General features: G+C 46.0%; 1 protein-coding gene across 2 annotated transcripts in view; it reads right to left on the reverse strand.

The window, feature by feature from the left end:
• Positions 1-24,621, reverse strand: part of LOC146171894 (uncharacterized) — an 86,742-nt gene extending 62,121 nt beyond the window's left edge. The window contains exons 1-4 of one of the 2 annotated variants that reach the window (XM_084586258.1): positions 24,366-24,621; positions 21,843-22,072; positions 19,533-19,669; positions 6,422-6,541 (exon numbers count right to left, since the gene is read on the reverse strand). In XM_084586258.1, coding sequence (XP_084442384.1) covers positions 6,422-6,541; positions 19,533-19,669; positions 21,843-22,072; positions 24,366-24,493 — 615 coding nt within the window. In that variant the 5' untranslated portion in view covers positions 24,494-24,621. The remainder of the gene's footprint in view (positions 1-6,421; positions 6,542-19,532; positions 19,670-21,842; positions 22,073-24,365) is intronic. The other variant, XM_084586259.1, reaches the window with a different exon arrangement.
• Between the last annotated feature and the right edge of the window lie 1,608 nt (positions 24,622-26,229).

Raw genomic sequence — 26,229 nt, forward strand, 5'->3', positions numbered from 1 at the left:
AGTAAATTTGATCTCCGGTGCATTTTTCTAGCGTTTGGACATCTACCTATTGAAAAATTATAGCCAGAGATGATGCCCTGTTGTTTGTGTCGCAGTTCAGTGCCAGCGAATACTGTTTATGTGAAGATGAAAATGACATGGGAAAAGGAATTCGTGATGAGACAATTACATAAGTACATATGGCAAACAGCCAGCACAGCCGGCTCCACTTATCTAACCAGCGGCCATATTCTCACACGCTGCCGAAGCCTGAAGAATTCCTTACTGGTGTCTGGAAACAGTTTGGGTGGTTTGGTTTATGGAGTTTAAATGTCCCAAAGCAACGCAAGCTATTAGAGATGGCGTAGTGGAGGGCTCTGGAAATTTCTACCACCTTGAATTCTTTAACGTACACCGACATCGCACAGCACACGGATGCCTTGCTCTTCGGTTAAATCCTTGTTCAGCAACCTCAATTTGATGTAGAATAAATGAAAGAAGCACCAGGAACAGACATTTGTCAACTCTGCATAAGCACCACTACTGCTCACTGCATGCTGCCACTATGCATACGCAGATAGCCCTGAGAAAGCAAATGTGCCAACGGCTGCTAGGTACCTGAAACTGTTTGGCGTTGTCACGGCAATCTGGGCATGCACACTAATAGGGCCAGCTCCTGACAAACTGAGACAGCAGCATGGCAGACATGACGATGGTGGCTCCACGCAGAGCACAGATGGTAGCCAGGCATAACACAGCTGTTCTTACCGCATCCTCTATGCCCTACACCAGAGGTCTCAAACTGATAATGCTATGCGGGCTGCACGGACAGAGACAGAATTCATCCCTCAAAAACCTGGAGCCAGAAAATTGCAAAACAATGTCAATAGAAAAAATAAATAAAAGCAAGTAGAAAAGAACAACACTAATTATAAATAAAATGTGCAAAAATCAACCAATATGTCTGGCCTTTTCTTCTGCATAAGCACCAAATGGTAATGCTTCACGATGGCTCAGAGAAGGCTATTCAAAGAGCACAATGGTTACTATCACAGTCACTGATCCTAAAAAGAAAAATTATGAGACGATACTGATGGTGGATTGTCTGGCAACTTGCTCTTGAAAGCAGCTGGAGTCAGTTCAAAGTTCATGTCGATTAAGAAGCCAGCACCTCTTTCATTTTCATGAAGAATGCACACTGTCTAGGTATGATGCCTTTTTTACCTTACTTGGAAAACGAGCCTGATGGTAAAGCTGACTTGTGAAGCTGTCACTATGTGAAGAACATGTGATAATTGGATAAAAGACGAAGAAAACCACGTTTGGAGAGAGAAGAAGAGAAAAACGTGGAGGTTGGCTCGAGGAGCGCGAGGCACGAGAGGGAGAGAACAGGCGAGCAGCGGAGCCGATCGGCTGTCCAAGGAGCTCGGAGCGGTGCGTCTTCTGCCAGGCCTGACCTGGGGATCCAGACCTGGGGCCTGCCGGCCGTATCCTGTCCTGTTCTCCTGTCGTCCACGAAACTCGGAACGGTGGTCGGGCCCGGGAGTGCCACAGCACCAGCTCTTCACTGGCACGAGCGTTCGGCGCCGTGCTGAGCCCAGGCACGTCGGGGAGGCCTGACGCATCGGCCGTGGAAAGGCAACTCGAGGCCTCTTGCCTCTACTGGGCCCCGTCCGGTGGCCTAGCCTTCCGCTGGGCTTACCGAGGCCCTACTGCACCGATCCTTCAAAACTCTGACTACCCGGAGCGTCTGCACCGGCTTCTCCATCCAACAACTTGGTGACTTTTTGACAATTTGTGTTTTGTCATCGTCCCACTTGCTCGTTCTACTCTCGTCCCGTCCATGTCTGTACATAAAAGTATTCGTCATTAAACTGGTCGGTCTGGTCATCCATTTAGATTGCTGTCTCTGAATAAGCCACAGAACAAGGTGGCCAGAAGATTTAAAGAAAAGAACCTCACACACTAGCTTTCCAAACGAAGGCTGAAATTTTTGGAGCCAGAAAGCTGCATCGTACAGCTTCGCATGTTTGAGATTCCTGCCTAATGCTATGTACAGTCAAACCACGATATAACGAACACGCATATAACGAATTATTGAATATATCAAACTCTTCCAAAATATTTTTTGTCAGACATGTATTTTTAACTTCCCATAGCGAAGGCGGTTTGGCATAAAACGGATATAACGAAATTCGCGACGCCAAGCACTACCTCACTTTAATAGCAGGAGGCAGGCTTCGTTGCACTACAAGTGTGTTGTGCGGCGCAGCAAACGTTCAGGACTACCTCGCAGGCGCTGACAGTGCCATAGATGCCACGTCGGCATTAAGAGTTGACAGCTAAAGAAATCATTTGCATCTCACAATCGCTAACAGCGCCGCTTCAGCAGCGGCGGCAGCAGCGCGATCGAATGTTGCTTTTGCTCTTTGCGTTTTAGCGTTGCGGCGTAGCCGTCGTAGCGTTCTGTGGAGGCTGCGGCGGTGGTCGTGTCGAGTGTGGTGCGTGATGACGATGAATGTGAAAAAAAGAGCAGCACTGACGTTAAAACCCAAGCTGAAGATAATTCAACGTGTGGAGAACGGCGAAAAGAAGTGCGTTCTTGCGGACTTATCTGGCATACCAAGGAGCACTTTGAGTACCATTCTGAAGAACAAAGCTGTCATCAAGGCACAAGCACAAGAGACCATGCGGGCAAATGCACAGCGTCTTCGGCCCCCTGCGTTCAGCGACGTGGAGAAGGCGCTCTACAAATGGTTTTTGGATGTCAGAGCTCGAAACATACCGGTGTCGGGACCGATGCTTCAACAAAAAGCAAAACTTTGCCTATATCCTCAATGCCGAAAACTTCGCCGCCAGCTCCGGATGGCTGCAAAGGTTCAAGGCACGCTATGACATCGTAGGCAAAACGACATTTGGTGAAAGTGAGATAGTTAACTACGAGAGCATGACAAAGTGGTTGGAAGAGGAGTGGCCGCAAATCCTTGCAAAATACAGTCGAACCTCGATATATCGAACAGCGCGGTGATTGCAAAATAGTTCGATATAGCCGGAATTCGATATATAAAATCACGTAGAAAACGCGTCAAAAACTAGTACAAATCAATCAATGAACCAATCGTGGCACAGTGGCGCAATAAATACTCACTTGAAGTTTCAAACAAAGTATTTATTCCTTTGCCTTAAAGTACTGTAGCAGCGTAGCTTGCTTCAAATTGGCAACCGCGTGCTTAACCACGGCGTCCTCAACGTAGTCTAAACGGTCCACAAGCGATAGTCCAGCGCCTTCTATTGTGCCGCAGTAGCGGCGTACAAGGTCCAAAGCAGCTACAGCCTCAGTTGCAGTCGGGAGCGGGGATCAACCTCGGCAGCGTCTTCGTTTGGCCGCTCAGCAGTAACTTCCGCCGCAATGTCTACATCTGTCAACTCCGCCACTGTTCCGGTGCTGTCATCACCGCCAACTAAGTCATCAATGCACATGCTGTGTGGCTCAGCACCGACAAAGCGCTCTAACTGGCTCCAGGTTTCTTCGAGCTGGCATTCTTCCTCTGTGCCGTCGTCCAACGCTGATTCTTCAGTTGCTTGCTCGGAAGCTTCTTCAATGTGGCTTACAAAACCCGCATGCCGAAAGCAGTGAACTACTGTCGACTGCTTGACGCTGTCCCACGAGGCTTTCAGCATTTGAATGGCACCCAAAAGGTCTATCTTTAGCTCTTGGCCCATCCGCAGCTTGAGAAGCAAGATGTCGATCAGCCGACGTTTATAAATGGATTTGAAAGCGCGAATAATGCCCTGGTCCAATGGTTGCAGCTTCGACGTCGTGTTCGGCGGCAAAAACTTAATTTCAATGTTGCTCAGCTGGACATCAGTGTGGTGTGCTGTGCAATTGTCAACGATGAGGCAAACCGTCCGGCCTTGACGCGCCAGCTCCGAGTCCCATGCCTTCAACCATTTTTGGAATATTTCCCGAGTCATCCACGATTTCTTATTCCATGCGTATGTTACCGGAACACTGGGGCAGTTGCGCATGCATCTCGGGGTTTGGAACTTGCCTATGACAAGTGGCCACAGCTTCGTGCTGCCGTCCGTATTCGCAGCCAACAGAACTGTAATAAGAGCCTTGCCTTGCTTGCCGCCGTGGCACTTGTCTCCGCGCGTGTCGAGCGTTTGTCGCGGAAGCATTTGCCAGAACAGGCCCGTCTCGTCAGCACTGAATATCTGATTGGGCTCATACTTGACGAGAATCTTAGGCCACTCTTCTTCAAGCCACTTCTTGATCTCGCCTTCATTGGCGTCCTCACTTTCCCCCGAGACTGTCTTCCCGACAATGTTAAAGCGGGCCTTAAAACGTTGCAGCCAACCGCTGCTGGCATTGAAGTTCTCGGCACCGAGAATGAACGCAAAGTTCTTGGCCTTCTGTTGTATCATCGGTCCCAATACAGGAATATTCCGGGCCCTTGCGTCGATGAACCATTTGTGCCGCGCCTTCTCAACGTCTTCAAAGGCAGCTTTGCGCACCCGCCGCGCACCTGAGTGCTGGTTTTGTTCCGCCTTGGCCTTTATGTCACTCTTGTTTTTCAGCAGAGTGCTCAAAGTGCTCCTCGGTATGCTGAAAGCTTCGGCGACGCTTGACTTTTTTTCACCATTTTCAACGCGGCGGATCACTTCCAATTTCGCAGCAAATGTCAGGGTCGTCCGCTTCTTCGCGTTTGCAGCCATTACAACACCGACCACGCCGTGACAGGCCTAGACCCCCTAGGCTGCCTAGGCCACACACGATAACAACGACTGGCACAGCACAAGTGGCGGCGCCGAGACGCGGTTAGTCGTTGACAAACTAAATCAGGCTAGCCACCCTAGCCCGGCCAAGCCGCCGCATGCATACGCCGCTACGCTCAAATGGCGCCCTCGGCGCGACCGATATATGCAGTGATCGTGCGCAGCAGTCGGGAACGCCCATCGCACCGCCGCTATCTTCGAGGGCGTTGAGGGAAAGCTCGCCTCCTGTCAACAGAGTGCACATGGTTTGGGGTGGCGGAGTTCGATTTATTCATTTGGCAACTGACGCCGTTCGAAATAAAAAATTAAAAATGCATGCGATTTTCCGCGTGATATAGAAAGTGTTCGATATAAACAATAATTCGATATATCCGTGTTCGATATATCGAGGTTCGACTGTATCAGCTCATGGACTTCTTTAATGCGGACAGAATGGGCCTGTTTCGGCAGATGCTACACAGACATACCCTTGACGTGCGTGAAGAGCCGTGCCATGACGGGAAGCAAGGAAAGGCCAAAATGACTGTTTTGCTTGCCACCAACATGGACGGCACTGTGAAGCTGCGACTTTTCGTCATCGGGAGATTTCAAAACCCGAGATGCATAAAAGGGGGATGACGCGTGAACTTTTCGTGAAGTGGCTGCATGCTTGGGATTGCGAGCATGTGCACGTGGGTCGCAAAGCGTGCGTCCTCGTTGATAACTGTACCGCACACAACACAGATGTCGCACTCAATAACACTGAAGTTCGCTTTCTTCCACCTAACTGTACAGTCAAGCTGCAGCCTTTAGATCAGGGCGTCATCAGGGTCTTCAAGGCAGTTTACAAGAGGAGACTGACACTCTTCTCGTGAAGCTTCGTATGAAGCAGGACTTGAAGATCAACTTGCTGGGAGTAATCCAAATGCTTAAAGCGGCATGGGACAGCGTGAAAGGCGAAACAATTGCCAACTGCTCTCGGCATGCAGGTTTTGTTCCAGCAGAGGCCCGTGCATCAAGTGATGATGGTGACGATCCTGATGAAGCAGAAACAAAGCTCCGCGAGCTCGATGAGACCTGGAACGATTTTTCGCGTCGTGTTGGTGACATGCCTGCAACAATGACTGCAGAAGACTTTGTAGGTGGCGACGACATCGCAGTGATCACGGATGTACTGACGGACGCCGAAACAGCTGTGGAAGTTTCTGAACATCCCGCAGACGAAGTTAAGGCTGACCCTGCAGATGATGAGACCATTCCGACTTCACAAGAAGCACTTGCTGCATTGGATTGACTGCACCGCCACTGCAGTGCTGTTGAGGGAAGTGAGTTTGCCCTTGGTGAGTGTTTACAAACTGTGGGACAGAGTGTGAAACGGAACGCAATCAACACAAAAAAGCAAGCCGCGATAATGCAGTTCTTTGTGCGTAAATGAATAGACGTGACCCAAGTAAGCACCCTCCGAGTTGCTGTGCCTTTTCTGATTGAATTTTGCTGCTATTGCATGTATGTTCTACAAAATTTTATATTACAAATTATGGATATAACGAACTATTTTCCGATATTTTAACTGTTCGTTATAATGAGGTGTCACTATACACCCTAATCAGGTTTATACCCAAAGAAGCAAAGGGCCCAGTCAACTAAAAAGGCACTTTATGCTGTGTACCACAGTTCAGCATACCTTTCGAACGGTCTCTGGTGGCAGGAGTACAGTGGGAACGGCGTACATGTGGTCCTCAATGTAGATGGGAAGACGAGGACCCTCCACCTTTGGTTCTTCCTGCTGCTCAGGCAGATCCTCCTTGAGAAGCAAAACCCACAAACACAAAGGTCAGGTCACCAAAGCTTCTCCAAACAGCACAGCAACCTTGCCAAACAGCAAACACACAACCACGGTTTTCAGTGATGCTTTTTTGCACAGGAGAAGGCAGGCATAAGGCACAGAAATAAAGTTGTCGACTGATTTTTTAAACTTGGCAGGACCGAGTCCAAAAAATTTGTGAATTTAAAAAAAAAAAAATCACTTAATGTGCGAAAGGTCACCTTTAATAATCACGAACTTCGCCGCTTTCCAGATTCCTTTATGTCAATAATAGAGTTATAGCATAGGGCGATCTGCTATTCTGATTTCCGTGCGCTGCCCGTGTGCACGATCCAATACAGCAAGCCGCCACACGCACACGCACTGAGTGGTCCCGACAACGCAGCCGTGCCGCCGGGAAGTGTACGATTCCTTCATGGTGATCTGCGCATGTGCAGTAGCACACTGCAGAAGCGGATCACGCTAACCTATAACTTTCCAATTAGACCATCTCAGCCAGAATCATGTCTGCGCCACTTCACTTCACAAGTATGACGCAGCTGCAGGTCATGCCGCAAATGGATGAATGCACCGTGCGAAGCAGGGATGTTTTGCTTCCATGGGTAACAATAGTTGCAAAGACCATGAGATGGATCTCGAGGCAATAAAGCGAGCAGAAAGAGAAGCCTTGTGTGAATGCACCTCTGGCCCCCTTTTCGCTGCGCATCGCCCCGCGAGTGGCGGTGGCAATAATTGTGTTTCAGCTTCATTTTGAACGTGCACTCTGTGTGGGCTGTGGCGATGACAACGAAGAACGTACCATCACAGCCACTACTTCAGATTGCAACGATGAACAAAATAGCCCAGCTAGTTTGTTTGACTGACTCCGTTTAAATCTCGGATGGTGCCTTTCACAGCTGCAAAGAACCAGTTCGTTGCAACGACGTTGTCAGTTCGAGTCCCTGTGATGCCAAAAAAAAATTAGCCTTCAGGTGATAAACAATCTCCACAGTATTGCTGGAGCCAAATTTAGTCTGAAAAATCTGATTCCCGGATCCACTTTAGAGTCCAAAAAAATATTTCGTGAAAATGTATAAGTTCCTACGGAATGCACAACATTTCCTGAATGAAGTCGGAAATATTGTGCAGGTCCGTATTATTGGAGTCCGAAAATGAAAAATCGGTCAGCTACTATAGCCTTGCATATCTTTCAGACGTTACACAGTTTTTAGACCAGGGTTCAATTAGGTTCATGAAATGTGGGCTGTGTCATTTACTTGCTTGTCATGATATGCTGTAAATTTCATGCCATCATGGTGACGCACTGGTTCTAAACTTGGGAACTGTGGTGTCTGATTCGGACCAGACGCATGACACGGGACCACGCAAGCGCAGTATGCAAAAACCCTCCTTTATTCGTCACAGTGAAGCCACTTATATAGGGAATCATATTGAATGACGATGACGATATGTACACTGAAAGAAACGAAACTGAAACAAGAAATAAGGATACAACATCGCCTCCCGCTTGAAAAATACAACATAGTAATTTGCAACAACCAAAATAACACGAACTAAACACTTATTGTTCAGGTAAAGAAAACCCAAATCTTTCTACAGGTCGGCGTACCCTAGTGCTGCGACGCAAAGGTTGCTCCACCGAATCCTCTAAAGGAGCAACCACGTCTTCATTAACTTCAGCCCTTGTTTCCGGCAATCGCAACAATTCACCCTGTTCAGCGTCTGCGCGGCTTTCAGGCCCAGCGGTACCCGAGCAGTGATGAGGCAATTCCCATGCCCATTGTTCTATTGTCTGCGATTGATTGCAGGGAACCCGAACTAGTTTAGACGCGTTCCAGCAACGACCGTCGCTCATCAAAAAGCTATTTTTGCCTTTTCTGCCGACAATCTTGAAAGGTCCCGTGTAGTTTACCGACGCTTTCCCACCGTCTGCTGTCTTGCGTACACGAACGAAGTCCCCTGCTCTAAAGGCTGGTCTTTTCGCACCTCGCCTCCTGTCCGTATACTGTTTTGCATACATCTGCTTCGTCCTAACCCTAGCAGGAACATTTTTATTCGAACCGGCACGGCCACCCTCTCTTGTCGGCAAACCCATTGTATTGAGTCTTGTCCTTGGCTGGCGCCCGTGGAGCAACTTAGCTGGTGACACACCCGCCGTCGCATGCGGCGTCGACCTATATATGCCGAGATAGTCAACCACAGCAGCCTGGAGGGGCCGTTGCTCCAATCAGGCAACCTGCATGAAATCTTTCAGCACGCGATTAAAATGTTCAATCGCGCCGTTTCCATGTGGATAGTACAGAGAAGAACAACGATGCGCAATACCCCTCTCTCTCTCAAGAATGTTTCAAACATTTGCGAACTAAACTGAGGCCCATTATCTGTGACAATTTCTTCCGGATAGCCTTCTCGGCTGAACACAGTCTGCAAAAAATCGACCACACTCTGAGACGTCACTGTAGATGAAAAGGCAACCTCAGGCCACTTGGAATGATAATCGATCAGCGATATCATGTACCTGCAGTTTGAAGGGGCCCAGCCAATCGGTCCCACTATATCCATTGCTAACTTCTGCCATGGTAGCGCTGTAAACGTCACCGGCTGCAGCGGTGCAAACGACGGTTTAGCGGACTTGTCCGCAGCCTGGCAGATATGGCAAAAATGGATTGCTTCTTCTACCTGCTTATTCAAACGCGGTCACCAGTAAAGATCACGTAGTCTCTGCTTCGTCCTCACAATTCCTGGGTGACCTTCGTGCGCAAAACCAACAAGGAGCGAGGTTAATTCACTCGGAACAACTACCTGCTTGCCGCGCATCAAAAGGCCATCGACGACAGAAAGCTCTTCCCGCACGTTAAAGTACGGCATTACTTCTGCTGGCAAAGCTTTTCTAGGCGTCCAACCATGTACCACGTGCACAACAACTTGTTGCAGTGTGCTGTCTGCAGCAGTGGCCACCTGCAGCCGTTCCTTTGTTAGGCACTCTGATACAACGGCCACAATTTCTTCCTGCATCGTCTGCTGCGAATCACAGTCAAGAGGTAGGCGTGAAAGCGCATCGGCCACGACATTTTGCGATACCTTTTGGTACTCTATGTCGAAGTTATAATACAAAAGTCGAGCTGACCATCTGGATATACGCAAAGGTCGGCGTACTGTACCGGCAGCTGAAAGTAACGTCACCAGTGCCTGGTTGTCCATACGTAACAAAAATTTTCTACCCCACAAGTAGACGTGCCAGCGCTCGCACGCGAAGAGACAAGCAAGGGCCTCACGTTCCCCAGCGGAGTACTTCCGCTCAGCAGGAGTCAGGGCACGTGATGCGAAGGCCACCGTGCGTACGCTGTCACCATCGCGTTGCTGAAGAACGGCTCCCTGATCCTTATCAGAAGCATCTTTCGTAACAATTACATCAAGGTCTGGGTTAAACATTTGTATGACTGGGCTTGAAGACAAAGCTGTCTTAACAAGCTGCAAGCTACGCTCAGCCTCATCATCCCACGTGAACTGTTGACCAGACCGCAGGAGCCTTCTAAACGGCTCGACGAGATCAGCAAATCGCGGCAAAGTAACCAGCGAGACCCAAAAATGATCTCAAAGTGGCAACATCGTGAGGAGCAGGCACTTTGACAATAGCGTCAACCTTAGACTGCAATGGTGTGAGCCCTTTTGAGCTCACCGTATGCCCTAAAAAGGATAGTTCTGAAACAGCAAACGTGCATTTCTGGTTGAGCTTCAAACCTGAATCACCAATGCGTTTTAGCCCCTGGTGTAGATTCTTGTGGTGCTCCTCACGTGTCTTGCCCCACACAATCACATCATCAATGTAACAAAGTATGCCTTTTCAATCTTTCAAAATATGCTGCATCATTTTCTGAAAGGCTGAAGGGGCAGATGCAAGGCCAAAACACACTCTCTTAAAACGAAACAATCCTTCATGTGTGATAAAGGTGGTCAGTCCCCGACTTTCCAGAGCCAGTTCTAGCTGATGGTATGCCGACGCTAAGTCGAGCTTTGAGAAGCACGTTCCTCCAGCTAGTTCATGACGTAATTCCTCTGTATGCGGAAGAGGAAAAGCATCGGCAATTACTGCCTTGTTCACTTCACGTAGGTCCACACACAACCTAATTGAACCGTCCTTCCTCACGACGACGATCGGTGAAATCCACTCCGATGCGTCGACAGGTTCAATTATATCTTCGGCTAGCAGGCATTGTATCTCTACCGATACCTGTCGCCGTAGCGTGAGCGGCAAGCGTCTGAGTTTCGCAACGACTGGTTTCACAGATGAACGGCATTTAACATGGTGAACAAAGCCTTGCACATGCCCTAACTGTTCCGTGAACAAGTGCGCAAACTGGTGCGTAAATTCTGAAGGCAGTGAATCAGGGCATGTCACCTGGCAGCAATTCAAGGTTGAGCCGTTGATAGTGATTCCTAGGCTCCGAACAGCATCAAGCCCCAGCAGCGAAGTGCCCTTTTGTGACATGAAAAAGCACACTGGCTCTGTTTCCCTTGTAAGATACGCTTAACTTGGTTTGTTCTCCGGAATAGTTACACAAATTGGCAGTCGGCGGTCGTAATGAGTACGTGTCGGCTAGATATTTGTGGTAGTGCTCTTCACTGAGCAAAGAAACCGTAGCGCCTGTGTCGACAATCAACGACAATCTTATCTTCCTGATGGAAATGTTGGCTCGAATATCTTTCGCCGACGCATTACGGTCACCGATTTGAAGTACCGTGACGGCGTTGGCCTTCTCGGGCTTTCGAACGGCATATTTCATTTCCTTCGATCTGCACATGCTTGAAAAGTGACCAACTTTTCCACAAGAGTGGCAACGCTTGTTCCTCGCCGGACATGCAGTCGACTTAGCCATATGCGATGACGAGCCGCACCTGTAACAACTTCCTTGCTCAGAGTCTGACCTTTTTCGCACATCTTGAATCTTGTTCACAGTGCTATGCGCCAATTCCCCGAGCTCTTGTTGTGTTTGCTCAATTTGCTTCCCGATGTCAACAGCACGCTGCAATGTAAGCGAAGACCCTTCATAAAGCATGCGTTCACGGGTTGTTCGTGACGAAGTGCCTTCCAGTAATTGGTCTCGAATCATGCTATCGGTAGCACTGCCAAAATTGCAAGTAGACGCAAGGTCCCGAAGACTGTTTGTAAATGCTTGAAATGTCACACCAGGCAGTTGTCGTCTTTGGTGAAACCGGCGCCGCTCCACCAAATCATTCATAGCGCTTGCGAAATGCGTATCCAGAGCAGCAAGCGCGTCCTTGAACTGGTCCACCTTTTCCTCGCGGGTGCAGGCAAGAAAGGGGGCGGTGCTGGGAAACACCCGAGTGACATGGCTCCGATACTGATCCTCGTCGCCAATATGTGGTGTCTGATTCAAACCAGACGCATGACACGGGACCACGCAAGCGCAGTATGCAAAAACCCTCCTTTATTCGTCACAGTGAAGCCACCTATATAGGGAATCATATTGAATGACGATGACGATATGTACACTGAAAGAAACGAAACTGAAACAAGAAATAAGGATACAACAGGAACTTAACAAGGCAGCCTTCAACATAGGTAGAATGTCAAATGAACTTTAAAAAGAAATGGCACTTCAGGAAGTGATCTGAATTTCTAATGACCAATGTCTATAGGAAGGAAATCGCCCACATTTTTTAGGTGAACGGTTTCCTGGGTTGTCTTTTTTTTTTTTTTTTCCTTGGGAATATGAAGCAAAGTGCCTGGTTGACCTCCAGCAATTGATACTGATTATGCAATCACGTTGCCAATGGTTCAGCGTCTGCCAAGGTATGCAGAAGGTTGTGTAAGCTAACAAACTTGGCGATGACCTTTAGTAGTTCAACCTCTGCATAACATAACCAATCGCAGCACAAATACAAATCACACCCCTTTGCAACCACAGATGACATTCCATAACTAGTGGCCTTGTGAAATCTTACGCTTGAAGCTCACTTGCCTCTTTGCAGCTCAAAACAAACCACTCCTCTCTGCACCACATCCTTACTTATGCGACTAATTATTTGCTATTGGCACCGATGATCGACGCACTTGTGCAAATTTTTGCCTACACTCCACCAATCACATAAGAGTTAGAGAAAGAAGATCAGAATTTAGAACCTCTCTGGGAACAAAAGGGTGCAAATGACAGCTGTACCACACTGCATCCTCGTCCTCGTAAGTAAATCCACTCCCGATTGCACCATACAGCCCCAGATCATGGTCGTTGAAAATACTACACTCGCCTCAGTCCATAACTAACTTATTCTCCAGAAAACATTATACATCTTCTTGGGGCAGTGGGCAGATAGCATAGCTTGACAAAATAAACATACTGCCATCCATCTTGGATATATCGAATTAGTGCTTATATGTATTTAACTCTCAAAATATCCCCTTGAAAATCCTGTGCAGAAGTTCAGTTGAATCTAGATATAACGAGGTGTTACTTTTCGGGAAAACATTTTGTATATTGCGAACATCATTGAATCAAAGTTTCTGTCTGTCAGTACCGCAAATGAAATCACCCATCCTTACAATGTTTCCATTCTGCTTTAGTCAAACTATATGTGTTCATGAGGATATACGTGTTCATGAGGATATTACAAGTGATTTTAGAAACGTCAAGCAAATAGAAGGCAAAAGTAGTTCTGTAAAGCTTCGTTGCCTCGAAATCACATATCTCGAAATATTGCGTTAGCCCGCTGTGCCATGCGTTTTATTACCTTGCAGTATTTTGTCAGCGAATTGTGAACATCTCGAAATTTTGACTAATTGATGAAGATAAATGCCACGACTTAAAAATTTGCACAAGCTTCGCGTGTTGCTGCCACGAAGTGGGCAGCGTCATCGAAAATGAAACCAAGCAGTGCTGCAGACACCTATTAATGACATCAAGCAACGCTGACCCACTGCCAAACTAAGGCTGGAATACTGGTGGCAAACGCATGTGTAAGAGAGTGTACAAGATGATAGCGAATGAACTGTGGACTGTTTTTTCCCATTTTATTCTTTTTCAACTTTTATTTCAGCTGGATCCGAACTTTCATTGATCGCCTGCTTCAAAAGGAAGGCCATTATAATAATCACCATCATCATCTCTCGCAGACTGATGGGAATAGGGAATACAAGCAGGAGGTCCCCACAAAACAGAGCAGTTGGAGAGGTTGGCTTTATGCACCTTGCGTGGGTGGGAAGTCATTTACCGACTTCATGGATCAGGGAGTAATGAAAGCAGCATAGGCGATAAGGGATACCATAGTGGAGGGCTATGGAATAATTTCGATGACCTGAGGTTCTTTTAACATGCACTGACATTGCACAGCACATGGACGCCTCTCCGTCACCTCCACCGAAAAGCAGCTGCCGTGTCATCAGGATCAGCCAGTAGTCTAGGTGGCGTTCGATTAGCAGTCCAGCACCCTGACCACCAAGTTGCTGCGGCAAACCGAGATAGGAGCGAGTTATCTGAAGCATAGTTATAACTGGGGAACCTTTATTTTTTCATCTTTGCAGGAGACAACCCGCTTCATTGTGTAGCTTTGAAGTCAGTTATTTTTGCCTGAAGTTTGCTCATGAGTGTCGATGTTATGTGGTGTTCATAGCTGGCTCAAAATGTCAACGGCATTGAGCTGTCACTGTCTATGTCGTCACTGTCCTCTACAACGATTTTTTTCTTGTATGCCTTCAATTATTACGCTATTTTGTCCGGCTCTTCAGTTGTGAAAGCACATTCATCGCTACTGATGAAGCCTTTAAGGCCAACATCCTCAGGAACGCTGCCTTCCCAGCTCAGCTGCTGCTACGCATCAGCAAAATTTGACGGTGGAGGCATCTCTCTTTCGCTCACTTCATTGCAGTCTTGTGCGTGCGAAGGGCCGCACACAGTTTTTATGCCAACCTTTCTGAAACAGTCGACAATGATGTTCTTGCTCATAGACTGCTAGGACGCAGATAACATTTCTATGCCCATAAACAGATCAATCTTGGTGTCCCATTTATGGTGCAGGTTTAGCAAGACTTTCTAAGATCATGCACACTTCACACAGGTGATCAAGCCTTGATCCAATGGCTGGATCAACAATGTCCAACTTGCGGAAAAAATTCCAGCTCGATGATGTTTAACCCTTTCACATTGTCACAAACGTACCATTAAGTTTTCGCACTGGCCCCTCCCCCCCCCTCCCCCTACAGTGCCACTGATGTACCGGTACGTTCTCTACTGCACGTTCAAAACTTCGTGGGTGAGTGTAAGGCTGGTGCGCTTGGACTGGGTGCGCCATCTGCCGTATCTTCCTACAAGTTCGTATTTTCATCCCGCGCTGTGTTGGTAAGTATATTGAAGAGTACGGAGGACCGCGCACAACCCTCTTCTTTGCTGGAGGCTGTGGTAGTTCCGCGCATGCTACTCACTCGTGCTCGATCATACGGTTCGCACATACAGCGTACGAGGGTTGTTCTGCCATCTGCCCCAAGTGTGCAGGTTTTTATTTTTACTCTGTTAGCGTGTGTGCTACGGCGTGTCAAAGTTCAGGGGTACGCGCCGTTGTCTCTCCAATAGACTGACATATGACTCGATCGATGCTTTCACTCTCTTGCTGCGCCCTCTCTTGCGGCTAGCAGCAGCAATGAAATTGTTTTAGCCTCTTTTCATCTCTCTCTGCCATCTTGATATCACAATGTGTCATTTCTCCCCATTGCACGGGCCACTGAAAGTGCACCCTCCATCGCGTTACTTTCATATGGCTGACCGTGTGGGACCTTTAACTGCAGACTGGAGCAATGGCTCTTCTGATTCTGAATGAGCCCAGCTCAGATTTGGACTCTCAAGTTGTATCAAGCAGTGGTTTTGTTTTTCACATCGTCCTCGTTTACCTTATTTATAGTCAGGTTGATGATGATGTTAATTAACAACACCTGCAGAACACAGAAATGTGCATATTCCATTAAGTATGTTATTTGTATAGCAGTCATAATAAAAAATAAATTGCTAAGCTCACTCTCTGATATGCTCATTCCCTGAAACCAAGCCGACACTGGGGATACGTCATGGCCAGAAGCACCTGACAGTGAAAGGGTTAGCAGCTCTATTTCAGTACAGTGCACCAAGCAGATTTTCCTCTTCTGCTGTCCCCATTTGTTCATCCAGCTCTTTTAGACAGTCACTAAACAGAGCTCATGTCATCCAAGCCTTGGCCTTGCTGACATAGTTCACAGGCATGGTCTTTCCTCTGAAGCAACAGTCTTCCAATTACTCTGATAACCAGCGGCTTGCACTGGTCAGTTCTATCCATGTTCCCACACAGCAACGTAGTTAGTCGTTGCTTGCTCTGTTTGCTACCATGGAAACATTCATTCTTTTATGACCAGAATCTTCTTTAGCAGAAAACAACAGAATAAAGCAGTTTCATATGTCTGCAATCTCATAAGAGGCAAGGATGCCTGGCACATAGTCACGAAGCCAATTAGCGGCTCCAATAGCATTTGTATCCACTTTCACCGCTGATTACTTTGCCAACAATATTGCAGTGCATTTTAAAACACAACAGCCACCCACTCCTAGCTTTGAATTCGCTGCACCCAAGCACACATGCGAAGTCCCGGGCTTTTTGTTGCAGTATGATGCCACAAGAGGTACGTTCTTGGCACAAATTAGCATGAAGCACATAAATGTTACTTTCTCCACGTTACTGTATGAAGATACTTTTAACCTCTTCCTTGTCGTACTCAGGCTGCTGTTGCTGACAGCATACATAAACATACAGTCGCCAAAGTACTGAAAAAATGGTTTAAAACATGAATTTTCGGGACCCATACAGGTCCCTTCATCACAATGAAGAATGTGAGGAATGAGCGCTTTCTAGACGATTGCATTTTAGACGATCAACTGAATCCAGCAATTTGCCTACTCCAGAGCAGCATGCCCTAAAGAGACTCCAGAACAATGAAAGTATAGTAATCCTTCCAGCTGACAAAGCCAACGCAACCGCTATATTAGACAGAACTCAATGCATTTCAAAGACGTCCGAGATGCTCCAAGACAGAGTAACCCAGACCAAGCTAAACCGCGATCCAACAAAGAAAATAAAAGCAGAGCTTCAGGAACTCTTAAGAGACGTGTTTAAATTTGTTCACTTGAGAAAAAGTACCTCTACTACAAGCTGCTATGCCATAATGGCTGAGCACACACTATCTATAGCTTACCCGAGATCCACAAACCGGACGTACCCTTTCAGCCAATTGTCGATTTCAATCGTTCTCCATTGCACAACCTGTCAAAGTATTTGCACTACGTCCTGAGGCCTCTCGTCGGTCGAACATCGACATACGTCCAAGATTCATTGGATTTCATTTCAAAGCTCAAGGATGTGCCTGTTGATGTCGAAGACATCCTGGTATCTTTTGATATAAAGTTGATGTTTACATGCATTCCCGTTGACTTCGCTGTGACATGCTGCAGGAGGAGTGCTATCTTGAATGCCTTTTGAAACTGTTGATGTGCGCTGTCTCCACAGCTTCTGTCTCAAGAACACATACCTATTTCGTCTTCAACAATGAGCTTTACAAGCAAGTTTTTGGCACCACTATGGGTGCGTCGGTATCGGTAACCTGTGCCAACCTCGCACTTGAGTGCATAGAAAGTTCAACAATGCAGTCATTCCATACTCGTCCCAAACTCTTTTTACGGTATGTGGACGATTGTTTCGGTGTAATTCACTGCAAGGACGCCAAACCGTTTCTGGACCATCTCAACTTTTTTCAAACTAGTATTCAATTTACTATGGAAGAAGTTGCTGGAAGGATTGCTTTTCTTGATGTTCTTGTTCTCCGCAGTCTGGACGGACTTTCCGCTACCATTTTCCGGGAGCCTATACACACAGGTAAATATCTGGATTTTGAGTCTGCCCACACTATCGGCCACAAACATTCCGTCGCTTCTGCCCTTTTCAGCAGAGCAGTTCGTCTATACTACCTGGAGTCATCTATAAGATACCTTGCAAGGACTGCAATGCTTCGTACATTCGCGAGTCTGGAGATTTTAAAAGATTAAGAGACCAAAAGAACGACGTGTCACGCGTCCTCCAACGCCCTTGCTGAGCATGCTCAAACAGCCAATCACGCCACTGATTGGGACGACCCCACAATCTTGTACATGAAAAAATCTATCTTCACGATTACCTCTGGAATCTTTTTACATACAGACTACGACAAATGTTTTTAACTGAATAAAGGGCAATCTCCCGATATCTACGCACACTAAGCTATCAAGCCCGCTTGGAAGAGGCCGCCCATTCCTCATTGTGATCAAGGAACCCATAGGGGTTCCGAATTGTCATGTTTTAAACCATTTTTTCAGTATTTGGTGAGTGTATGTTTTCTTCAGCCACTATGTCTGCCCCTAGCCAGACAGGATTCTGTCGAAACCTTGACTATGACAGCATACATTATGCTGTCCTTTGCCTTCAGGATGGTCGAAAGTGCACTCAGCGATATCTCATACCTGTCAGCCATTTCCTTCATCTTCTAGACAGTGGCTACTTCTTCAATGATCTTTGCTTTAGGTTCCAAGAAAAGCTCTTTTGTCTTCCGGGGTGCGCTACTGTTGCACAAGAGTATAAGCACCACTATCACAAAAAATGACTGCCGCAGCATTCCTCCCATGCCAAAAAACAAAAAGGCTGCTATAGGCTTGGATTGGATTGATAACTCTTTGCTCTACACGTTGAAATGCCTTTGGTGACACCAAAATATCAGAGGTGCCACTATTTGGAAGTCTGTGTATCTGGAGCACCACAGTGGGGAAAACTTTTCGTCTACAAACAAGCTTTTACAATCTATTAATTAATTTTTCCTTTACAAAGTGGATAAATTTCTTCAAAATTGTTTTTGTGTTTCCAAAAACTTGGTTGCACCGAAACTGCGGCGTGAAACCCTTTCGTTCAATTGAGGAGGAAAAAAATTAATTTTAATGGAAGCAAGAAATGAACATAAGAATGCTCGTTGCATCATGAACTTCGTTCTACAGAAGTTTAACTGCATAGAGATAGAGTTTGCGTTTATCAAGCTCCCATTCAGTGGAACATTCAATATATCGAAATGCACACTATGCTCCTACAAGAGGCATTTCCTCTGTTGGTACCCCATGATCACTTTCGTACGTGGAACCTGCGTCCTGGGCACCTGCCGGCAGTAGTAATGCTGTAAAACTACTTGACTAGGTAAACGGAGAGTTCGACTAAAAGTGGCCTTCAGTCAGGCATGTTTGTTTTTAACACGATATTGATGTCATGCAATGAAACCCTGGCGTTCAGTGCACTCGTGTAGTGAAGCCATTCTTGCTGAACAAAGGCTTACAGCAACTGTCATGCAAGGCCTGCTTTGCTGCTGAAGGCGTCGCAGAAGTCAACACGCCCCATTTTAACTGAGTTGACACAGCGTTCATAGTGCACCATTAAAAGAACGACCTCTTACAATGCGCTGTGGCTTTCCTCAGAACACAATCAGCAGCAGCTTTCCTGTGGACTCCGACTCAAAAGGCACTTGTTCCACTCAACGCGAGACGCAATGTGCGAGCTCCAATTCACTCTGATTTGTCTCTACCAAATATTCACTTCTTGCCCATGCAGCAGCACGTGGAGATGTGCCCAGTGTTTCTCTGTTTCGACACCTGCTACGAGATGCCAGGTGATGCTCAGAGTGCAGGTGAATTCATGTATACCTCGTGAGTTGCTGCACCCGCGGCGTGCGGCAGGCTACAAGTATGCCAGCAGGCAGCCCATCACTGCAGAAAGCAAGTAGCTGGCGTGGTTGCACCGTACTCACGCTTGTGTGTTAGAGACAAGTTAATATGATTGCATGTTATATTATATATATATATACATCAAACTATAACTGTTAAAAGGTAGCTTCCCAAAATGCCATGGTTCACAAATAGACAATACATGCCTTAGCAGCCTCTGGAGTGATCATTTCGACAGCCGGCTTCTGCGGGCTGGGGGCCATGGGTAGTGCTCCAGTGTTTGGCCGAAGCTGGACTGATGTCCGCCGCTTGCTTGCAAAGCCAAAGAATCGCCGAAACCTCTCTAAAAGTAAAAATGCAGGTACAGTGAATGTTTCCTTTCCTGCCTGCTTCAATACAAAAGTGGGCTTACAAAGAAAGTAGATATCAATATCAGTACAGTCTGACCTTCTTGAAGCATGCGCAGAAATTATGCAGCCTACTCTGATAAGAATACAAAGACGGCCAATAATCTGCATTATGCAGAGTTTATGTTGCCAGGAGTTAGTGCGCTTGATGTTAATGGGTTAAAATTGATGAATTAAAGTTTGACCTAAGTGAGATCAAATTAAAGAGTATCTAGAGTACTAAGTGACAAAGGAACATTAAGGCCCATTGCATACAAAATCAATCTGAACCCAAGTTTCTGAAGTAGCTTTGCTCTTGTAAACATAGCATAATACATTCAAGAACTTTTCAAGTAAGGCCCTGCAAATATTAGAAAATTTTAATTAGCATATTAAATATCCTCTTACTAGTCTTTATTCCATTGAGTCAAATAGTGTATGTTATATTCAAAACAAACCGTATACATAAGGGCTCAAGTAAGGCCCATCAAAATTTCTTTAATGACTGTTTCAAACACAGGGCCCACACTGACGTCACGTACAATCCTGCCACAGTCGCTGTACATGGAATGAAGGGTCCAGCACCCTACATGGCCCGTTTGTGTGTATATTTCTCATCCTTGGCCTCTAAATTTGTACAATGCAGAAGGGCCTAGGCAATTTCTGCAAACCCTTTCCAATGTCCAATACGTACACTAAAAAGTTATAGCGCAAAAAAGGACAACCACACACCGACAGGGTGACCAGCACTTGTGTTGGTGAACCTGCCTATGTGTGGTTGTCTTTTTTTTTTTTTTGGCGCTATAATCTTTTAGTGTACAATATGCACCAACTCGCCCAGAAAGAAGTTTTATAAAGAATGTCCAATAAGAAAGGTCCTGACTGATACATAGCTGCCACACATCTCATATCCTGAGGTGTGGCTCTAGTTTATTCTTTTTTGTCATCAATACCTATAGCTTTAAATATATAAATTATATCACCATATTTAAACACCAATGCCACCACTTAAATATTTTGCACAACAGCTACTCAAACAAGTAGCAAATGATAGTGAAAAATTCGACTTGCATGCAATTTACTCCTACTGTTATTTAATTCATATTTGATTCAGTTTAAAGGAAGTGCTACTCGCACAACCCTACTTCTAAGCACAGATGAACGAGATCCTGCGAGGCTAAAACACTTTTAGACTGCCCACCAAACAAAGCAATTACAGGGAGACACTTGTATACTGTAGCCCAAGGACACAGATATACAAATAAGCATACAACTATGGTTACGTAAGCTAAATCTTAATATGCACTTTGCCAACCCATTTTTAGAATCAGTAAACGGCTCCTCTTTTCTTCATTTACGACAATTACAGACTCCTCTATACTCTGAGGCAATAAACTTCACATAAAAAAAAAACCTTTATGGTGTCGCCACAGACCCTTCAAGCTTATAATTTTCAGCTCTCTGATGAAAGCTGTTATAGGCTGAAATCCCCCATCAAAAAACACTGCTTCGAACATGCATTTTTTTCTCGATGCTTTCTTTTTTTTTTTTTTACAGTGTCAAAATGTGGAACAAAAGTAAGCTCTGTGTGGCCTGTGCAACAGTTGTCATGCATAGCACTAGCAATGAACTCAAACAATCATGCCAACCATTTTCACCTGTTCTCAAACAAGACACCTATAAGTATGCTCTCCTCTCCTTTTATGCAAACAATGGTAAAGTTAGCAAACTATGCTGCTTATTTCCAAAAAATACAGCATAAACAAAGTAATGCAAAAGCCATGAATGATAGCTGTGTCATACAACATAATTACATCAGTTTCAGTGACCTGCTGAAAGCTGGCAACAGACAAATGAAAAGTGTCAAATGCAATCAGTATAAAGTGTAATGAAAGTATCAAGTATTCGGGTTTTTGTTAAATAAGGAGCATTCATCTTCTTCCATCCCAGGGAAGGTAATTTTATACTCATGCAGTGAAAAATGAAATCTGTTTTTAAAAATCAAGAAACGGATTAATGACGTGCAAAGTATGAGCCCGCTCAAAGCAACCTGCCACCTCTGTGCCCAGCATGCCAGAAGCATCCAGAGAAAGCGCCGTGCAGCAAGCGAACACCAGCAGGATCGCTTACGCTGGCTTCCGCGAGGCTGTAGCTTTCGCTTGCTGGTGCCCTTAGGCACGACTTTGTCCCCATGCTTAAACAAGGTGGGGACGGCGTTCCACACAAGCCGATTGCGATAGGTGCTACTGAAGCTCTCTTTCGTGAAATGGACCGAGCAGAGCCGATAGTTGGCAAAGAGCTTCTCAGCTGCCTTGTCTTGCAAGTCAAGCCGACCGCAGTTGGCCACCCACTTCTTGCATCTGGGCGGAATTCAAGCCAAACCACAAGCCAATGTAAAATGCCCTCCCAACTGCTGATGCTCACGGAACAAGACCTAACTGTGTATTCCCCAAAAGCAGGTCTCTCTACTGTCTACCTGAAAGGTTCATGGAGTATATCATCATTGTCAGCCCAACTACATACACTGCAAGTCAAAACCTTTTGCACTGCCTGCCAACCAATCCTGTTCAAACCCAGCTACGACCACTTCAATAAACGAATACACCAATTATTAAACATACCTCTTCTCAAACAGGTGTTCTACATCATGTCTAGGTGATCACAATTCTTTTTTTCATTTACTGGATAGCTATATGATAAACTTGAGATTTTTATCATGGTAATAAAACTAAGCACCTTGAGTTAGTACGAGAGCACTGCCATATGGCACCGAAAACCAGCACACGGAGCAAGAAACGGAAACATTTTTCAATTATGCACATTCAGTGATATGAAGAAACTTTAAATCATTGCACCAGTATGGATGCCAACTGTAACTATTTCTTCATAACTTATCTTCACACTGCGGCATAACCTGAGGGTAGCATTAGACTTAGTTCAAATCTGAAGCTCTATGTATATACAACAGCCCAATGCTAAAGCATGCGGATGACCTGTGCATCTGCCAAATTCAGGAATACTGACAAAAAAAAGTTAACATGAACTCGTCGTCCAAACTAGATAAGGTAGCAGATTTATTCACATGTACTCTACATAACTACATCTCAGTAGATCCAAAATAGAATGATGACTACGCAGTATGAAGGAGAACTGAACAATGGTTGAGGGGGAGCCTCCATTTGCAGGTCAAGCCAACGTTTCAACAAGGGGTCTTTTCTTCATCTGGGCCAATGGGTAATAACTGCCCATTTGCTCTAACGCACCATACTATATCCAGACTACTCCTCAGGTTCCCATTTTCATCACATACCGAATGTGTGTTACACAAGTTCTTGAAAGTTGAAGTATAAAGACTTAATCCGATAATCCCACTAAAGTTTCAGAGTTGAGCTCTGGGCCCTAATAAAAAAGGCATGTGAAGTTGTGAAAAGGTTCTGCCGCCATATAAAACTGCACACCAGTTAATGCTGAGAGCAACTACTTCAAAATTTCAAATAAAGTAAACCAAATTTTATTTTACTTTCAACATGGTACCTCAAAGTCGGTTAATCAAGTAGTAATTAAGTTTCACCGTTTCACTGCACACTTCACACGGTGAAGAGGAAATATTTAAATTTAAAAAGAACGGAAAAAGGTCGACGCGACAGGAATAATTGCATTGTGTACACGAATAGGCAAACTGCACAAGACGCTTCATTGGGCGATAAAGAACCCGCGAAGATGTTGAAATTAAAAATTTGCTACTTCAGACACACTAGTATCGAGCTGTGGCCGTATTATGCTCCGATCGCATCTCAAAAACTGTCACAAATATGTCACTGACCGATCTGTTTCTACAGTCGCGCCCATTTAAGATGGCGGTACATGCTTAGTTCCTGTTTCGCATCCCAATATATACGATTAGGTCCCGACTATTCTTTTTATTTTAGGTCTTGCAGCACAGCGCATATTGTCACAAGCTTAACACACCGTACTGTGCCGTGTGTTCAGCAACCAACGCGATAGCAAACGAACGGCATATATGCTTCATGGGGAGCCTAGATCTGCACCGAAATCGAAACACACAACTCACGATTCAAATCCGAGAAATCAGCCTCCGAATCAATGCAAAAATAATTTTATGCGCTAGAGAGTAGCGATTTATTAGATTCACGCCAAAGAAAAAGGGGTGAAAACTGCCCGATGCCAACAACGCTATGATAAGATTAATGGCAACTTTGCAAAAAGCGCGCAGGGCGTCTGGCAAGATGCGATCGTCCACGACAGGAGAATGCGCAAATAAAAGTGCCCCGCATTCACTTCGTAGGAAACCAAGTTCGTATTTCGACAGCAGCGCGACAGCGACCAAAAGAAATTGCCTCGGCGCCACCGCCGCATCCATCCGCCAGCGGTGGCAGCGCACGCTTTCGGGCGAGCGACCGAAAATGAAACCGTAAACGCAGCAGCCTTGAAAAGGCGCGAAGTTAGGCTTAGCAAAGACAAAACCAGAACCGAATTCATGAGAGGGTTCGGTTTTCCCGGCGCCAAACTGCGAGTCACTGCGAAAAGTAGGGAAACTGCCTTGAAACACCGCGCAAAGTGCAAAAGAAAAAAAAGGTCTGTCAGCGACCCTCCCTACTTAATGCACGGAGCGAACATATATTGGTGACTTACCTTTCTTCGTCTTTGGGAAATCGGAAAAAAGACACGCCGCTTGTGTTTTCAGAACTATTAGAGCAAGTCGGAGCGCAGCAGCGGCTCACTGGCTGGAGGTTCGTGCGCGGAGGGCTGTGTTTGATCATGATCACAACCGTAGGTTACATGGTAGACGGTGATTGACGTTGTGCAAAAGAAATGCGACTCAACGCTTTCACGCCGCGTATATCGAAACGAAGTCTCTGAGAGCGAAAATGGCTAGGCACTTGATGGCGCTAAGGCTGGCCGAGCACCCTGGTGATGATAGTAGGCTTTGCAAGAACCATAGAGTTAATGTACAAAACTGTACTATTGCATAAAAAATATAGTATTATAAAATTACACTTTAAAAATAAAAAGTTTAATAAAAACAAAATAAATTACTTGAACATTTTGGCACGAGTGAAAGGTTTGGCATAGTAGTGGATAAGTGAAAGCAACCTAATCGCTAGTTTGTTATGCTTGCTGCTAGATGGCGCTAAGGTTGCGCAAGTCGCGTTCATTTTGCCCGCGTAATTCACGTTTTGGGCTTTGATAAGCAGCAGCATGATAGCTTACCCAAGTTTTGTTCTTTTTGCTTCTAGATACGAACAGCGGGAGGTGCCAGAGTTTCGAGCATTGCTGTAAGAAGACAGCACCTATTGTTTCTATCGAGCTGCCATCGATTTTACACGAGTGCTGCCGAAACTGCTCCACAAACATTTTTCAGTTTCGCTCCTGCGGTCATTTCTTTTGCGATTGACTGTCGCTTTCTTGGGACGAATATGAAAGGAAAAAGCGAAAAACTTCCCTGCCCCGCACATAAGGCATGGCTTAGCTAAAGTCTTATCTAGCTATAGTTGTGTACCGCCGTCAATTAAAGATGCTGGGGGCGAAATTAAGTGGCTGCTTTTTTCAAGGAAAACATTTGTTGGAAAGATTGATCTGATCTCAAGAACATACTCCGTGTTTCGTGCGGTGCTTTTCTGGCTGACGCTCAAGGGAAGCATTTGCACAATCCGCCTTTTGCGCGAGGATGTGGCGCCATCATGCGGGAGCGGGCGGGAAACACATTGAGCGGCAGTGTAGCAGACGACGCGAAAGCACACCATACGAAATGGCCACGCCAACGCTGGTAGAAAGCGAAAGCTTCCCCCCTTTTTTGGCCTCGGAGCGGAAAGTAGTGACAGTGATTGCAGCATATTGTCACGTAGTGGTGACGAGGTCGACGACACAATTGAAGGGTCGATGATTGCACTAAAGAAACTGTTTATTTGGGCTGACTTGCGCCCGCAAAAGAACTAAGCAACTCGGCGGCGGCGATAACAGCAAACGTGTTGGTCGATCGTCGAACAAAGAATGCTCGTCACACTCGGCAAAGCTCAATTTAAAGGCTTCACAGAACAATCTAGATAACGTCGCAAACAGCTACCAGCACGGGCTGGAACATTGTGGAAAGACACCCGAGTGGCCGGAACCTTCGAGACAGATCTCGGTGCATCTTGTGCTACAACAAAACTGATAAAGGTGTGACTCGCGGCACCGAGCATTAACAAACAAAGATTACGGAACTGATACGCGGTCCAGAATCAGAGTGATAAGCCTGTATGCCGGCGGCTGTTAAAAAACAACAAATACTGTTCTGAAGGTTTCGCGGCATTACTACCCCCTTAAAAAAAAACATCGCCTCGATGTTCCAAAACAAAGAAACTTAAACATAAACACTGCAAAGTTTAAACACCACAGATTCTTTAACGCGCGTAATATGGCTTCAGTCGTACAACATGTACGATTTCTGGGCGTGCGCGTCGCCGTTGTGATGCTGACCTGCCGTCGGGAATGACTTCATAGTCCAGTGGTCCGA

Source organism: Amblyomma maculatum, unplaced genomic scaffold (assembly GCF_055883805.1).
Source record: "Amblyomma maculatum isolate TAMU_Amacu unplaced genomic scaffold, ASM5588380v1 scaffold_16, whole genome shotgun sequence".
Classification (NCBI taxonomy): domain Eukaryota; kingdom Metazoa; phylum Arthropoda; class Arachnida; order Ixodida; family Ixodidae; genus Amblyomma; species Amblyomma maculatum.